Here is an 18,469-nt window from a genome sequence, read left to right as displayed (position 1 = left end):
CTGTGTCTGAACGCAGCAATGCCAACAGCACTCCTTCACAGCACGGAACCAATGTTGAGTTCCCGTGTTCAAGCCACTGAAGGGGTTTTCCAGACTGGCCCCATAGCTCATTGTTGGGGGAAGAAGGAAACTCTGGGTCAGACTCTGACCTGCGTTATAAGAGCTGAAGCCTTTGAGGTGAAAGTTGCATCAGGATCTGACCCTCTCAGTCAGCTGATCCTAGTGCCCAGCATGGGGAGTGACAACAGGTATAAGCTATGGTATATTGTTTGTAGTTTCCTGTTACAGGTGGGAAGGGGTTTCCTAGCCGGACGGTGAGTTCTTTATCAGAACTCTTTAGTAGCATTTGGCTAGATCTCCCTGGCTAGTTAGTGAATTGGCTCTGTTAATTGTAAGCTTGCAGCTGGACTGCAGAGAGCTGGCTGGCCACATGGTGCTGCCACCTCAACTTGTTTTCAGCTTCTAAAGTGCATTAAAAGAAGCTAAAAATATATTAGAGCCTTTCCTAATGTTAACGTTCCATGCAAGCGATTGCAGTGATTACCAAAGGGTTGCAGTGTGATTGTGCATGGCTGGGCAGATGCCAATGGGAAATCTCTCTGTTAAGATGTTGCCCACTCTCTGAAAAACAGTTTTAAAACCACTGATTTTGTTTTACTCTATCACAGTCAAGTGTTGACTGGAGAAATGGAGCTGCAGCCATTTGATCTGCTCGCAAATCATCATCGAAGCACAAGCCAGTCCCCATCACTGCAGAGTCCGTGTTTCCAGAGTCCTCACTCCTCACTATCCAGCAGGTTCTGGAACCAGCACAAAGTTGTCAAGCAAAGTCATGCTGTGCTCTCGGGGCACCAGCAGCTGGGAAAAATAAGTGCCTAAGCCAATTCCCGCAGGAAACATTTTCATCTTGCCTTTATTCCCAGCTGTTCCCTGTCACAACTGTCCCTCAGAAAAGCACGTTTTGCTATCTCCCCATATGTCAGCCACAAGGTGTGAGAGGCTGCATTGGACAGCAGAAGTCCAGCTCAGGTTCTACTTGGCCAATCCAGCCTCAGATCCTCCTGCAGATGAACATCCCCTGTTGTCCAGAGAGCCGGAGTGACGTTGCCCCACATACAGGAGTTGGATCAGACACTTGGCCCAAACATAATAAATCTTATTTGGGAACAAAATCGATCTCCTGGGTTCACCCAGAAATTCCACAAGCAGCTGGAATCACAGAAGGACAGAACAAACCTGCTGGGGATTACTGGCTCTGGGGTGCGGGAATGGCAACGAATAATGAAATTATGGAAACAAAGAGAGAGCCAAACCCATAACATGCAGTAGCTTACGCATCAGCTGACCTGCTCACTATTAGCCCAGTTATGCAGCTCTTACTCACAGTAAGTTGCATTTACTCACATGTGTAATCCCTGTGAAGTCAATGGGAGTCTGCCTGAAGCGGGCCCATGAATAATAACATATAAGTGGATGTAGGGCTCAGTACGGTGAGCAACTTACTGCCTTGAGTCAGCCTCAGTGCAGGCAGGCATTGTGCAAGCTTCCCACCCACAGCTGTGTCAGAGACCTCACCCCGGTCCTGCCGCCAAGCTTTGTCAAACGCCTGAATCCTGACATGCAACATCTGCTCCTATTCCGCACTGTCTCCCCCTCCACCCCCTCACACCCTAAGTCCTGATTTGCCCCACTCCTACCATTCCTGGCCCCAAGGCACAGCTTTGCCTATGCACCTGAGAGTGCCCTTTCATCAAACTCACTAATCACCATGCTATTATCATAGAATATCCGGGATGGAAGGGACCTCACGAGGTCATTTAGTCCAATCCCCAGCTCAGAGCAGGACCAATCCCCAACTAAAATCATCCCAGCAAGGGCTTTAACAAGCTGGGCCTTAACAACCTCTAAGGATGAAGATTCCACCACCTCCCTAGGCAACCCATTCCAGTGCTTCACCACCCTCCTAGTGAAACAGTGTTTCCTAATATCCAACCTAGACCTCCCCCCACTGCAACTTGAGACCACTGCTTCTTGTTCTGTCTGACCATTGCTTCTTGTTCTGTCTTGAGGAAGTCTTTGGGACCATCCCTGCAGAATAGTGTGGCAACAGCTCCTTGCTCCCCAGCCCTACAGCTCAGCCAATGTTCCTCAGTCCTGACTTACTGCACAGTACCTCCTGCTCACACAGCACTGAGCCGCCTCAGAGCTCTGGCAGCACACCTGAATCCAGGCCTTAATGCCCCTTGCTTTTCCAGTGCCCTCTTCCACCTTCACCAAACAGTGGATGACAGCGTGCCCCAACACTGACCTGCAGTATGCCCCACTATGACAGTTCAGCGGCCCAGTACAGCTTTGACATAGCACTTGAGTCCCAAGCACTATTATTCCCATCCTGGGGGTTAACACATCTCTGCCAATGTCCCTCAGCCCTGATCTAGAACTCCCTGTTATTCCCAAGGCTAGGCTTCCCTTGAGCAAAAACTACACCAGTCATCTCAGATTGGGTAGGTATGGGTGTGTCTTTATGTTGGGCCACGTTCAGCATCAAAGTTAACGGGACTTCGTCTGAGTAAACATTGACCTCACGACTTGGTCCACATGGCATAGGACATTGAACTAGCTCAGCTACACTGCAGCTGCCAACCAAAAGAGAAAAACGACCTAGGGCCAGCAACAGGAAAGGCAGCAATTAAATCATGACAGCTTTGTATGGATCTCCTCTGAAACATACAGGGATTTATATATCTGTTAGCCGTGCAAACCTCACCTGGATCCGCGAGGGCCCTTACTGTATTGCCAGCAATAAAGATACTGCAGGCTAAATTCTGCCCTCACACACACACGCGCAACCTTCGTCCTGTCTTCAAATTCTGCCCTTAGTTTTACCCCTGCAACCTCAGTAACGGAGAGTAGAGTTCAGCTCTGCAGCTAGGCGTCGCCAATTGTCATGAGGATGTGAGAGCCAGGAGAGAGAGCCAAAAACAGGTGTTAGCTCTGAAAGGAGCAATGGAAGCATTTTTCCGTCGCTAATGTAAGCAAGATATGAGACTCTGAATACATAGAGGGCTCAGTGGAGTGAGAAGGGGTCATTTTACACAGGTCACTCTGCAGACACTAATGATTCCAGGGGATCCTCTGGAGGGATAGCAGAGAACATTACAAAGAGCTCTGAGGAAGCCAAGCAAAAAAAAGACATAAAACCAAAATTTCCTTTGATGGTACAAAACATCGCAGTGTTGAAATTGTTTCTAGTTGTCAAGACAGATTGTTCATTTTGATTCATTTCTAGGTAGGTTTAGTGCAGCAGGCTTCAGGAACGTAACTAGATTTGGAGAATGACAAGGCAATAGAAGAAATCAAACGGGCTGGGGAGTCACAGAAAACTTTCAGGCAAGTGGATGTTGTCAAAATCTAATTGTTCCCATTTATGACTTTTGCTATTGCTGAGCTAGCAGGGTGCTGTAATGCAATCCAGTGCACAATCCAAGTCTGGAATGTAATGATCCAGTGACTCTTAACTTTTCCAGACTACTGTACCCCTTTCAAGAGTCTGATTTGTCTTGCGTACCCCCATTTATACCTCACTTTAAACTTACAAAATCAGACATACAAATACAGAAGTGTCACAGCACACTATTACTGAAACATTGCTTACTTTCTCATTTTGACCATGTAATTATAAAATAAATCTACTGGAATACAAATACTGTACTTACATTTCAGTGCATAGCATACAGAGCAACATAAACAAACCAGCATCTATAAAATTTTAGTTTGCACTGATTTCGCTAGTGCTTTGTATGTAGCCTGTTGTAAAGCTAGGCAAATATCTAGATGAGTTGATGTACCCCCGGAAGACTTCTGAGTACCGCCAAGGGTACATGTACTCCTGGTTGAGAACCACTACAATAATTAACTCAACAGGAAAATGTAACTCCAAAGCACACACACGCACACAGACACTATACAATTGTGCCACTCATGCCCTGCAGCACACATTTGCACTACACACTCACCTTTCAGATGCCACTCATACAAATGTTTGAACTACCTGCACACACACGTACACAGATGCACACCAAATACACACATGCACAGATCCCCAACATCCCCGTATGCACCATGTTTACCATCAGACAAAGGACAGAACAAAATAGTAGGGTGATGTGCTCCTGCTCCAGTGTGTGTGAGTGGCTTTGTGCTGACAGAGCGCTGTGCTGAAAACAGCTTGGGCCCCTGAGGTCTCCAAATACCTCCCGGCCCCCTCTTTATTGCAATCCTGGGTCAGGAACACCAGTTTTAACCCCGTACCTCCCTCTAACAGGAACAGCCTAATTGTCTCCACAAGCACAAGCTCCCATTCTGGAAAGATTACCCACCCATGGTGAGACAGCCTCTCACCAACTACCACAAGCTGGCCTATGTAAGGCTTGGGGTGGGAGATGAGGAGAAGGTGACATACTGATTCATGGCCCTTGCAGCAAAGGGACTGGGAGAAGGATGATATGTGAATGGTTTGGTGAGAGATCAAACTATCACTGGAAGGCTGGCAGAGAGTGGGAGAAATATGGTGGGAGAAATGGTTTGGCAGGGTCACGCAAATTTATTCAAGATGGCCCTGGATCTGCCAGAGTACTTCTAGCTCTAGCAGTTTACCCTCCAATCCCATCAGTCTCCCTACCACCTTCTTACTTCCCACTTCAAGTCCAGCTAAGTTTTAGCAGCGGCTCTTTCTCGGGCAGCAGTAGAATTAGAGGTTAATACAGATGGGCTTGTGCGTAAAACACTGTGGGACCCTCAGATGGAAGGTGCTTCAGAAAAGCAGCTCTTGAGGTAGTAGCTGCTAAATTCGTATTAGAATTGAGGTGGAAAAAGCAAGGCAAACCCAGGTAACTAGACATGGGTGGAGGCCCTGTGCGGGGCCATATCATATACATGACAAAAAAAAAAGTCCTTCAGAGGCTCCCTCTCTCTTCCCCTCCCAGAGTTTGTCTTCTAATATACCCCCACCACTACCTCATTTTCTCCCCTTCACTCTATTACCATCAGGAAGAGCAAGCTCAAGGCCAGTGCAGCACCACCTGAGACTAGCAGCAGGACCTGTGTGCCTATAAAACCAGCAGAGAGTTCTGAAGGTGGAGGTCAGTCTGACTAGCATATGGAACAGTAATACCATAAACACTGGAATGTCTGCACTCCTTGGGAGGTGCCTGCTACAGCTGGAAGAAAGTCAGAAGCCATTACTGAGAATTCTTAGGGCTTTGGGTAATATATCCTACCCTCTGACCATTTCCCAATTTGCTGAGCAATAGCACACACCTCTGCACCGCACCCCACACAGACCCACAACCCCCACTCTCAGTAACCACGTTTGCTAATGGGTATTTACAGTGGGACATGACAGAGATGCAATCCAACAGTACATGTGTGGCTCACAGTTCTCGGCAGATTAGCTAGCTTGCAGGAAGAAGCTATGCATTAGAGGCACTTGTACAGTGCTACGGATTCAACCTGCTGGCAAAGGCCAGTCAGCCATGCTTTAGACTTGCAGCATTTTAAGAATGATGAATTACTAACTTTGGGCAGAGCATGTGGAAATGCCTTTATTCTGTGGGAATGTGAAATGTTTAATGTTTGAGGGTTGGGTAAATGAGAATGAAGGGGTCGGGATGCCATATGCCATCTACAAGTGCTTAAAGCAGGGAGAGGCATTGTTTAGAGCAGCGGCTTTAACCTTTTTTCATTTGCAGAAACATTTTCAAATGGAGGTGCGGACCCCTTTAGAAATCGTAGACACAGTCTGCGGACCCCCAGGGGTCTGTGGACCACAGGTTGAAAGCAACTGGTTTAGAGTGATCCAAGGGAGTATAATTAATTAAGCACAGGAAAGGTTAGGATGGTTACTCAACTGTGAGATCCTTTACACTGTGGTCTCCCTGGAGAAGTGGTGGAAGCCCCATTGCTCAAGTCATTATTCCCTGTGGGTTGTTTTTCAATCTGGCTTTGGGAGGGGATGGATAAAATGACTTAATAGGTCTTTCCCTGCTCTAATTCCACTGACTCTACAGTTCCTCATTGTCTAAGACAGGGCATCACCTCTGAGTGAGCAAAGGGGAAAAAACAACAACAAATATTGCAAAGCAACTGGACGTTGATGCCAGATGTTTCCCCCTAAAGATTTGCCCCTTTTCTTTGACCCTTTAGCGGGAGTTTGCTGCTCCGAGCCTGCCAGGTTTTGCTGATAATTCCAGCTGCTTAGCTGGGCTGGGGCAAAAAGCAGGGAGATTTTCTAGAACCATCCCGGAGAAAGCATCACATTCAAAGTGGAAAAGTGGCAAGCACAAGAGCTGGGAAGTTCTCCCGTCTCTTTTGGCAGGTGACATTGGCTAGGAATTACTGTGCTTCGGAGGTTTGCTAGTTCTGCTGCAGTCACACATGTCCTGCAGTCAGGGGTGGGAGAAAAAGGTTGGAGAGGAAGCAACTTGAAACTTGGATCGAACAGAACCTTGTCCTAGAGATGGGGCCAGAGCACCCCCACTATGACTCTCAACCCTGCATCCACCCCCACCACCTGCAAATTTTGGGGAAGTTCAAATCCAGGAATGAACTTCACAGCTGCTGCTCATCTCTTCAATGGGCTGACCCAGAGCACCAGATTCAGACATGCCCCCTGCCAGCTTTGGAAGGGAAAGGGGCCAGCAGATAGTGGAAAGACTGAGAGGAACATACCTCCTGTTTCCACTCCTCCTGCCGCAGGCCCAGCTGGTGACCCATTTGTGGATCACCAGCTGATAACATTGCTCTGAGAAACCACCTGTGGTTCATCACAGCCAACAATTCAGCTGGGAGGAGTTACAGAGCTGGAAAGGGGGTGGGGCCATAAGCAGGGGCACGGCTGTGGGGAGGAAAGCACTTTGTCACAGGCAGTAATCCAGTGCTGAATTACTGACTGAGGACTTGCACTCCTGGGGACAGGGCTTACTGGGGGGGAACATGCAGAAAGGCCCCCAGCAAGGGGCAGAAAGGCCACTCTCTGCCAGCCTTCCAGTGATAGTTTGATCTCTCACCTAAGACAACAGCGACTCCACCTGAATCAGCGTAATGCTGTCTAAGGGGGAAGCGAAAAGGCAAACCACACTCTGCCTGGGGTCAGTAATGTGGACACACTCCATTGTCCTTCAGCCAGTGCGCTATAAATGAAATAAACAAGTTGCTCCCTCTGCGTGTGGCCAGCACCTAGCACAAAGGGCCCCCATTCCTGACGGGAACCTCTCAGTGCTACCCAGAATCGAACTAACAATAACAACAGTACTGTAACAAAGAGCTCTACTGTAGACCCACGGGGGTTCTCTCTCGATTTACACCAGCACAGCTGAGAGAAGAATCAGGTCCTGAGAGGAGTGGAAAGCTCCCAAGAAAGTCTGTTCCCAAAGCATTCCGAGCCTGATCACCAGACCAAAGTTGTCCTTTGGCTGCTTGTCCGAACTGAGTCTTTTGCAGCTCATTAGGGACAGCCACTGCCGGTCTCACATGCTTGTCGGGCAGGAGCTATCCAGCTCTTTGGAGGCTCAACTCTTCCTGCCTGTGAGGAGGTACAGCGCCAGTTTCCAAAACATTCAATCCCAGCCTGACTCTCCTCAACTCTTTCCCTCATGCAGCCCGTCAGCCACTGAAAATCTCCCTGCTGCGAGAGTCTGATATGACAGTTTCCATTTACCCACCAGGCTGTGCTAAGAGATCAAACAAACCCTCCCCAGTGCCTCTATCCAATGAGACGTAGCAGCGAGGTCTGTTTGCAAAGCGCACTGTAGTGCCAGGGCATATTGCTGCATCTCCCCAAACAGCTGCACAGTGAACAAAAACCTCCTTCCATAGAGGGCTGTTAGACCGGTCTTCCTGCAGCCTCCTCCTCCCAGCTGTCTGGTGCCCTTAAATCTCCAGGCAGCCCCAGTTCCTTAGTGGCTGCTCTAATGCTTGAGCAATGCTGTGGATGATGTACCATTAGCCAGACATATTCAATAAATCAGAATCCAATTACTAGGTTAAGGAAATTGGAAGTAAATGTAATTAGTCCAGGCCCCTCCGCATGCTGTGCCCTTGCTTCCTCCCTTAATGAGAGCTTTTCTTTTCCAAAGCACTCAACACCATGTCACGCGGCCAGAAAAAAACTGACACTTGGCCACAGCAGCCAGACCACCACAGGGCTTGGAGAAAGGGTCAGTCTAGTTGATTTTCCCTTTAAAACAAGGCAGATGGTTAATATCCCCTGCATTATTTCTCTCCAGGAATAACAGGCTCTCTGCTCAGCTATAGCATGTGTCCGTCAGGGCTGTCAGCTCCCCTTCAGAGCGAAGAGCATCTGGCCTCACTAGGCAAAAGAGTGAAAAAATCACAACAGAAATTGTGCTACAGAACTGGTGCGATGTTATCATTAGAGATGGGTTCAGGGCCTAGCCTTAAGAGCTGAATTGGGGAAATTAATGCTGGAAGTTTGGCTCCCACATTTTGGTTCTCCCTCTTTGCACAGAGGCAATTTAGGAATTTCAAATCCAGACCCAGGATCGGATTCTGATCTGGATTCAGACCAAGGGCTCTGGTGCAGGCCTATCTCTACTTATCAGAGTACAGTAACTCCTCCCTTAATGTTGTAGTTAAGTTCCTGAAAAATGTGACTTTTAAGCGAAACGATGTTAAATGAATCAAATTTCCCCATAAGAATTAATGTAAATGAGAGGGTTAGGTTCCAGGAAAAAAATTTTCACCAGACAAAAGACTTTATTATATATATACACACACGCTATAAGTTTTAAATGAACAATTTAATACTGGTACACAGTGATGATGATTGTGAAATTTGGTTGAGGTGGAGGAGTCAGAGGGTGAGATATTTCCCTTACTGCTAAATGATGAACTAGCAATTGGCTTAGCCCTCAAGAGTTAACTCTTCCACTCTACAAGGCAGCAGGAATGGAGGGAGATATGCTTATTTCACCTTTAAGTACACTGCCTTGTTCATTAGATCAGCTTGCTGAGACCCCAGCTGCTGCCAGCAAGCTTCCTCCGTCCTGAGCCCTGGTGTGTCCCCCCTGCTCTATGGAAGATGGCATCATAAGCAGGGTGCAGGAACAGGGGTAGGGGGACACTCTGACATTAGCCCCCCTCTTCCTTCCCTCCCCCCTGCACAGCAAGCAGGAGTCTCAGGGAGCAGCTCCAAGGCAGAGGGCAGGAGCAGCACATGGCGGGGGGAGAGGGACAGCTGCAATTGCTAGCCTGCTGGGCCGCTGCTGCACAGGGAACTTAGGAGACCAGGGAGGTCCGGTCCACCCTGGTTCCAAGCCCCTACCAGCTAGCTGCAATGGGCTGCTCTTCCTGCAAGCAGTAGACAAAGCAGGTGGCTACCAAACGACGACGTTAGAAGGGAGCATTGCACAACTTTAAACAAGTATCTTCTCTAACTGATCAGCAACGTAACAATGAAACAACGTTAACCAGGATGACTTTAAGTGAGGAGTTACTGTACTAAGGATTCTGGCGGTTGGATGGGAACTACATTAGGAGCTGAAGATTGAGCCATGTCCTTGGAAAGCAAGCAGAGCCCTGCTATAACTCAAACCAAATGAATTGCAGAGAGAGAAGCAGCACTGGGGAACACAAGGGAGGGGAGTTCTAATTTAGCTCTCGGAAGGAAGGGTTCAGATTGCCCCAAGCCACTCCAGCTAGGTCAGATCCCCTCCCCATACATCAAATCCACCCCTAGGTGATACCATCCAGGAGAAGATGCAGCTTCTTCACTGTGCTGCCAAACCAACAAGCCTCTGCTATCTCTTCTAGTGCAAACCCTTTAAATAATTCTTTGCACCACTTGTCATTGCCCTGCATGAAGAAGCACAGAGCTGGGGGCCAGGAAGTCCTGGTTTCTAATCCTGGATCTTCCCCTGGCCATCCAGACAGCCTTGGGCAAGTCCCCCAGTGCTTGTATTGTCCCATGTGTGAGTAAGGTACTTCACAAGGAGGTGGAGAATCAATTAGTGATCGTTGGTTCACTGCACTGAAAGGAATACTGCTTAGAACAGGAGTGAGCAAACTGTGACCCATGGGCTGGATCCAGCCCCTCAGGGCTTTGGATCCGGCCTGCAGGATTGACCCTCGTGGTGCCATGGGCCCTGCGCCACTCTCAGAAGCAGCTGACACCACATCCCTGCCTCCCATGGGTTGCCTTTGCCTCCAGGCACTGCTCCCCGCAGCTCTCATTGGCCAGGAACGGGGAACCACAGGCAATGGGAGTTTTAGGGGAGGTACCTGGAGGCACAGCAAGGGCAGCGCACATGGAGCCCTCTGCTCTCCTCCCGCCCCCCCCCCCGGGGGGGCCACAGCACTTCCTGGAGCAGCGCGACATGGGGCCAGGGCAGGCGTGCAGGGAGCTTGCCCTGGCCCAGGTGCGCGCCGCTGCCACCTCGAAGCTGCTTTAGGTAAGCGGCGCCAGGCCAGAGCTCAAACTCCTCCTGGACCCTGCCCCCCAACTCCCTGCCCTAAGCCCCCTGCCTGCACCTCACACCCCTCCTGCACCCCAACCCTCTGCCCTGAGCCCCCTCATATGCCCCGCACCTCTCCTGCACCCCATCCCCCTGCCCTGATCCCCCCCAGTCTGCACCCCTCCTGCACCCCTTTCCTGAGTCCCTCATACAGCTCGCACCCCTCCTCTGCCCCAATCCCTTGCCCTGAGCCCCTTCCTGCACACCGTACCCGCTCCCACACCTCGCATTCCCTCCCGCACCCTAACCCTCTGCCCCGGCCCTGCATACAATTTCCCCACCCAGATGTGGCCCTCGACCCAAAAAGTTTGCCCATCTCTGACTTAGAAGCATAATCATTGGTCCCAGTTGTATTCCCTAGATGCCAACTCATGGAGATCTCAGCTCTCCCCTGTGAAAGATGGGATGGAGACAGGATAGGTCTTCATAGGGCAGCATTCACTCCCTCTCTGCGGGACCCCAAGAAGGGTTCTCTGCAGGTCTGGGGATCCAGGCATGGGGAGTGGGTGGGGTATGCCTCACCCTCCATCAGCAACATGTGATTAGGAGAAAGGTATTAGAACTAGAGGCAGCGGGTAGTGTCACAGGGACCTCTGCTGGCCAAGAGAGCCCTGTGAGTGTGGCCCCACTGGAACTGCACCGGCAAGAAGTCTGGCCTAGCTCACAGAGCCTTATGTACGGCCCTAGCCTCCCACAGAGTCCTTGAAATCTATGAGGATCCCGGGCCTCCAAGGGACTGCAGGCAGGCCCCATAGAAAATGCTGTCCCCGCCCCATCAGAATGACAAGGGAGAACACTTCGTCAGAAGAACCTCAGGGAGATTCCCTACCATAAGTCTGCCTACAGGAGGGGACGATAGGGGCTGCTGTTGCTACATGCAGCTGACTGAAGAAGTGACAACACGTGCAGAGCAAGTAGGATATAGCCTGGGGCAGCATTTCCCCTGAAGATCCTCATGGGGAAAATGGGGATTAAAACTGGGTGAGTTCTTGTGAAGGAAAGTGCCAGAATCCTTTGCCTAGCTATAGTGAAATCAGGCCCTTCCAGGCCCTCCCAACCCCTCAGAGCTGAAAGCACTCAGCTGCTGCCTGTCAGTTTCCCACTGTTATTAGGGGAGTCCATCACCACTAAGTCAAGCTGCACTGTAATTATGAAAGATGACAATCCCCCAGATGGCCCAAATCCACCTGCAAAGCACCATCCAAATGGCCCTCCAAAGCAGAGAGTGAGTTTCTTTGAGTGTGCCACTCAGGAGCCCTTTCCTTTGGCTGATGGAGAACTAGCCAGATAAGTTCCTATATTTCTCCCCACCCCCGCAACGCCTTCACTTTCACTCTGCAATAATTCCTTCCTCCCTTTATTAACCCTTGCCCTGCTGAACAAAATAGCGAGCAGCTGTGCTACACTTGGCACCTCATCTGATTTGTTTCCTCCGCAGCACAAGATCTTCTAGGGCCAGAAGGGATCAGTGCTGGTGGTATGCTTACACACAGACACACAGACACACACGGTCCTGTTCACTCAAAATTCTGCCTGCCTTGGAGGAAGGTGATGTCTATTTTTCCTCAAGAATCTGAATGGAATCCAATGGCGTTCACCCTCCTGAGCAGGTGAAGTTTTCAGAGGATAGGATGTCAGCGTCATACATGAGACTAGACAAACACAAGGGGGAAGTCTCATCCTAAGAAAATATAGACCAAATCAGACCCCTTCCTCTTCATTTGTGGGTGGATCAGTGACTTTACTGTTTATTCAACACAAGCACCCAAAAACTAATGAAAGGGGCACTCAATAAATTTAGGCCTAGCCCTTAGGTTTGGTTTCTATTGAATAAAGTGAGAGAGGTCACAAGCATCATAGAAATAGAATGAAATCACACAGTTGCCTGTCTCATGATATTTGGTGTTTCTCTAAAAGCCTTGGCTTCAGGAGGCACGGTATTAGGAGGCAATATCTGCTTTCACTTTTAAAAAGTGAAGTTTCTAACCCTAATGGTTGCAGAGAAAAGCTTGAAAACAGGACATGAATACACCTTAAAGGAACAGAAGCCAGAAGGGAAATAAAAAGCACTCAGCATTTATTTTAAGCCAATCTCATGATTGTATGGACCTATCTCATGCTTTTGGAGGTCAGCATGAAAATCAAGAAATATTCTTTTTAAAATTCCAGTGCAATCAGTAGGGATTTTTGAGGATTTAAACATCCTCTTCCAATTTGGGAAAAAAACTAAAACAGCATTGTTGTGTTTGCACAAGAAAACCAGGAGTAGAAACGGACTATAAACAAGAAGTAAAATTGACCGGTCTAGCTTCCCTGCCCTGGTGAAATGCAAACAATGTATCAAACAGCACAAAAGCTGTTTCAATTAGTTGTCTGAGGTGATATTAGTAATGCATGTAATGAAATTATTTTTAAGTCAATATGTCTTATCTCATCTGGGTCTCTTTGAAAACAAAGATATCCCCTAGGTAGGTTCCCAATCCAACAACACAGTGTGCCACGTCTCTGGCCCATTAATTTCCCCCAAGTGTAGGTTTTTTATCTCCAGTGCACACTTTTAAGGAAGGGCCAATCATGTCCCTTTTTGACTAGTGCTGCCTGATCAAGGAAGAGGATGAGAAGGATACAAGAACCTGTAATGCCTGGTGTCGCGGATGGCACGGTCACTGGGAATCCTCTCGCTCTCCCGCTGGTTAAAGGCATAGAGGCGGTATGGGTCCTCTCCACCCTTCCATTTCCGGGCACTCAGGTACCTTCTCTCTTCAAACTGATCCCAGAGGTCATCCCAGTCGACATCTGAGCCCTGCACACACAAACATTGAACCCCATCAGAACATGGAGGCCTGCACGTCACAGGTGTCTCTGGGTAGAGTGCAGTGACACCCAGCAAATGCTTAGCAGCTCCTCAGCACGTGTGGTCTCTCGCACCCACTCACCGACAGTAGCTGAAGTCCAATGGAGTTGCACTGATTTACATCAGCTGAGGATCTGGCCTGCTACAAATTAAAAGGACATGACCATGGGGGATGCCCCTCAGGCAAACCTCAGCACCATCCAACAGTCGTGACTCGCTTGGTTAAATTATATTGTATGTTTTAATGTCTTCTCACACCTGTCAAATATTCAGCAGCATGCAAGGCATTTGGGCTCAATCTGCACTTCCTTTCAAATGGCTTGGTGCAACATCTGTGAAACACTGACGAAACACTGCCTGCTCACTGGCTTGGTGAAACACTGCCTGCTCACCTGGACTAACTCCCCTGCCTCCACATTATTCCAGACAGCAGGGGGTCCTGCTAAGCAAGAGATTTGGGGATGAATCATCCCCACTGTTTGCTCAGGTATAGAGGAGCTGCAGAGCTACTATGTTGCTCGCCCCCTGTACAAGAGTCAAAATGTCATTTCATTAAGCAGCACACAATGGCTCTGGGCCGGCTCTGAGGTGGCTAACGCAAGGTGCACTCGATAAGATCACATCGTTACAGCAGCACAACCTCTTTGATCTCAGCCTACATGTAATACAGAGCAATTCAAACGTGTACAGTAATTTCAGCACCAAAGAAAATTGTGATCTTATCGAATAATTGATCTTTTTTTTGTTACTCCATCTCACAGCCGCTCTCCTCTGCTAATGGCACAAAATGAAGCTTTTGAAACAGGCGATTTTTATCCCATAATTGATTTTATTCACATCGGACAGCACATTTTCCATGTTAATAGGAAGGGGGAGGGGAAGTGATGGTTCTTGCAAATGAACAGCCTGTATCCCATACATCAGTTTAAGCAAAAAGGGCTGGATCGAGATTCCCCTGGAATGTCCCTTCTCATGCTGCAAGGCCGTTGGAGTGAAATTTAAGGGAACACAGGCCACCTCCAAAGGCACGGCATTGCTTCAAAGCACAAAGATTCCCAGGTCCCTCTATGGTTTTAACCAAAGACGGCTTTATTTCTTGTCCTCCCTTCGGAGCACTCCCAATATTTCTTAGGCCTTGGCTACACTGGCGCTTTACAGCGCTGCAACTTTCTCGCTCAGGGTGTGAAAAAACACCCCTCTGAGCACTGCAAGATACAGCGCTGTAAAGAGCCAGTGTAAACAGTGCCGCAGCGCTGGGAGCACGGCTCCCAGCGCTGCAAGCTAATCCCCATGAGGAGGTGGAGTACGTGCAGCGCTGCGAGAGCTCTCTCCCAGCGCTGACACTGCGACCACACTCACACTTCAAAGCGCTGCCGCGGCAGTGTTCCTGCAGCAGAGCTTTGAAGTTCCGAGTGTAGCCACACCCTTACTGTTGCTCACTCTGTTGGGCCAAATTCTGATTTCAGTTACACCAGCGTAAATGAGGACCTAACTCCGTGATCCTCAGTGTTATTACTGATCAGTGACACAGAGATCAGAGTCTGGGCTGTTGAATGTAAACTCTTCAGAGCAGAGACATCAAGGCTCATTCTGACCTTACACTGGTGTAACCCCATTATTCGCCCTGGAGAATACTCTCTCTCTCTCTGTTCCCTGGGGGCCAGATTCACCCTGCTGTAACTCCAGTTGGGTCCACCCCCACCAGTGGAGTTATCCCAGAAAGAAATTTGGCCTTTGGGTTCCATCTGGTCAATTTACTAAGCAGAGGAAGTGATTCCCCTCTTGCACCTACTAAGCCCATGCAACAACAGAGCAGCAAGCTCAATTCTATCCCAACCCTGATCTAAGCACATAATAAGGCTTGGTCTGATCGCAGAAGCTTTATTACCAGCCATGCGGCAATAGGCAAGAAGACCATGACTTTATTTTCATATCCCAAGGTGAGCATACAGTTGCTGAGAGTTATAAAAATCATCTTTTAACTTGCAGACGCAGCACATTCAGCAGAGGGAATAAATATGGTGCACCACAACGTCATTTCTTACAATTGCTTTTCTGCTTACAACTGCTCTACCTGGGCTGGGCTGCCTCTGATGACAATCACAGAATAGTGCACCTTACTGACCATCAGTCGGCATCCCAGGACACCAAGAATGAAGGAAAGTTATTAAAATGTTAAGGCCACTCCAGTCCATCGGGAAGTTTATGAGCAGAAGGCTATCCATAAAAGTTTGTAGGCTCTTGGTAGGAGTGCAGAATATTGTGCAATAAATATAGTTTATGTTTTTTTAAGGCATCTTGTAAAACATGATTTACCAGCACAGTGAAAGATCAGGAAAAACTGAGCTGATTGCATCTCAGAACCACTGAAGCCCTGAAATTTACAAGGGTTGGAGAGGACTCTGAGATTCCAGCTCTGCTGAAGAAAAGTTCAGGTTTAGATCCTAAACTGAAGTTGTGTTTTTGAAAAAAAGTTTCATAAAACTTAATATGAATAGAAATGTTTCCATTTTAAAATGGCCATAAAAACAGGTCATTTTTTTTAAATGTATATGAAAGTGTTATTGAACTAGACAGGAGAGCCAGAAGAGGGAATGGACTGTAAACAGGACGTGAAACTGACCAGCCAAGTGAGGGAAGAGCAAAAATTAAACCATCTGCAAAATATTACAAATTTCTTTCAGCTTTATACAGAAGTAGTAATATAGTGTGAGCCTAATTCTCCATTGCCCTGCACTTTGTGTACTCATTTATAGCAGTGCTCAAGTGGATATAGGGCAGAACAGTGGAGAATCAGGACCTGCACTGAGAGATTTATCAGTACAGCATCCCTTTAAAACCGTGGCATAATGGCAACCTATCCCTGTACAGTATGGCTAAGTGGCTTGGCCCTTTGATCTCTGAATAATTATGCTGCAAGAGAGTGTGGGTAGTGGGCAAGTCTCTGCCAGCTTGAGCTTGATGCTTGCCAAGTTCACATGGCATAACGGATAGATGCAGTTCCAAGACAATGCAATTAGGCAACTGCTGTGACGTCAACCATATGTTCTAGGCCCTTCTGTTCGTACTTGCAGCATTACAAGGACACCGGCCATTTACATACGGTGGTGAGGCTGCAACGTTAAACTCTGACGTTCTGAACAGCCTAGCCTGTGAGAAGATACAGTGGTCGAGTGTGCTCCAGCTAGGATTGTGTGCTCAGCAGACAAGGCAAGGTAACAAGCTACTGTACATGACTGAATAGGACTTTTCCATTTATAGATTCCGATCCTTGGATAGAAGGCATCTGATGTCTAGAAGCAGAGCTGGTTTATCAGACAGTGAATGCTTCCTGCAATTAAAATGGAATGTTCCTCCATGAAGTTTGGGGCACTGTGCTGCTGGGAGGTGCATCTAGGGTGACCATCTTCATTTTAAGGAAATGCCACTAGAAAGACTAAAGTCCAGCCCACCTTCACTTCCAGAAGCTCAGGCCACGCACAGGCAGGGCAGCAGGCTCTGCCTTTTGTCTGGCCTCTCCCTGGAAGCTGGGGAGACTAACAGCCTGTCATTACCATGCTCCTCCTTCTCTTCCCCCCGCCCCCAAGCTGTCTGCCTTCCCCTGAGCTGACTTTCTCCCCTTTTAAACTCTTCCTCCACTCCTGGCATACCTTGGAGGGGCTGCAGGATAGGGCCACCTATGAGCCCAGAGTAACTCCTTAACCCCTTCCTGCACAGTGTGAGGCTTGCACACTCTACCACATGTGGTCACCCTACACAGATGGGACATCAGATGCAGAGCTTCAGTACTTGATTACATTCTGCAGAGTTTACCCTAGTGTCCTGGCCAAATTCCTATTGGATAATTACACTCTCTTTACTATAGCTAAATACCCCCTTGAAGTCTCATTGGGATGCAGTATTCTTCAACCTCCTCTCCTAAACTTCCTGTGAGGCTGCATGGAATTGGATGGGAATGTTTAGACATACACTCACTGCAGACAGCAAATCTGCACTGCATATCAGGAAGGATGCATTGTATAGGAAGCATTCAGGCTATCCAAGTGTTTTACTCACAGACGGCTTCTCCAACTTGCAGGTAGATGATTTACCTGTTCCTGGACCACTGACAAAGGAAAGGAAAAGCCCCATCACACATGCAGGGACCACACATCAGTTCTGGATTATTGGATAAGATCTTCATTATATTTCCACCATGTATTATCACCTCTTCCTCACACTAGAATTCTGTCTTGGGAGTTATTTAACTGATGTGCAGAAACCTAAATTTAATTTATGATGATCTAACTCACTTTAGATGCCAAATTACCCTGCACTAGAGAAAGATCAAGTCAATATTCCACTTGTCTTTCTATTTATCTTCTGCAGGGCTCCTCTCTCTCTTTGTCTCATTCATTTTCTCTCATGTTCTGGTAATAAATTCTAATTTTTTTTCCTCACAATTAGGCAATTTCTCTTTCAATGCTGCAGTTTAATGTTTGGTATTAATTATAGGAAACACAGTCACTTCTTTTGCCAGAAGAGTTTGAGAGATTGAATAAGTCTACAGCAAAGAGAGAAAAAAAACCCCATTCTCTAGTTTAAAAAAAGGGGGAAGGGTAGCCTACCACTTTAATGAAATAGGTTCTTCTCTCTTCCTCTCAATAGCACCAGGCAAACCACTCTGTTAGGGAACTTGCCTATTAAGATTCACTTACAGTAGTTAATCAGGCTCACCAGCTGTGAAAAGCAAGCTCTGCTTTCGTGCTTTAGATGGGTGAATAGCTCACAGAATTTGAGATCAGTTTAGAAGAGCTGCATCTAAAGCCTTTCAGGACTATACAAACTGGCATCAATATTAGCCTGGATATACCATGAAATAGTCATAGTCGTGAGATTTCTAGTAATTCCATGGGGCTGGAAACCAGCACAGTGAGCAAACATTTGTCCCTGGTAGCTGCCACTTTGTGTATTAGAACTTACGCTTTTTTTTAAGGCAGCCTCCAGCCTCTAGGATTGTGGAGAAAGCTATTGAAATGGGAGCAGGGTGTGAATGGATGCCAATAACCGCCATACATCAATGGAATGTTAATTCTGAAACTTA

The 18,469-nt window shown here is 47.9% G+C and overlaps 1 protein-coding gene across 2 annotated transcripts in view; it reads right to left on the bottom strand.

Annotated features, from left to right (window-relative positions):
* GALNT14 (polypeptide N-acetylgalactosaminyltransferase 14) overlaps positions 1–18,469 on the bottom strand; it is a 203,599-nt gene that overhangs the window by 110,716 nt on the left and 74,414 nt on the right. The window contains exon 2 of one of the 2 annotated variants that reach the window (XM_050948561.1): positions 13,166–13,335. In XM_050948561.1, the coding sequence (XP_050804518.1) occupies positions 13,166–13,335 (170 nt within the window). The remainder of the gene's footprint in view (positions 1–13,165; positions 13,336–18,469) is intronic. The other variant, XM_050948562.1, reaches the window with a different exon arrangement.

The sequence above is a fragment of the Gopherus flavomarginatus genome, chromosome 4 (assembly GCF_025201925.1).
Source record: "Gopherus flavomarginatus isolate rGopFla2 chromosome 4, rGopFla2.mat.asm, whole genome shotgun sequence".
Taxonomy (NCBI): domain Eukaryota; kingdom Metazoa; phylum Chordata; order Testudines; family Testudinidae; genus Gopherus; species Gopherus flavomarginatus.
This window is presented reverse-complemented; position numbering and strand designations above follow the sequence as displayed.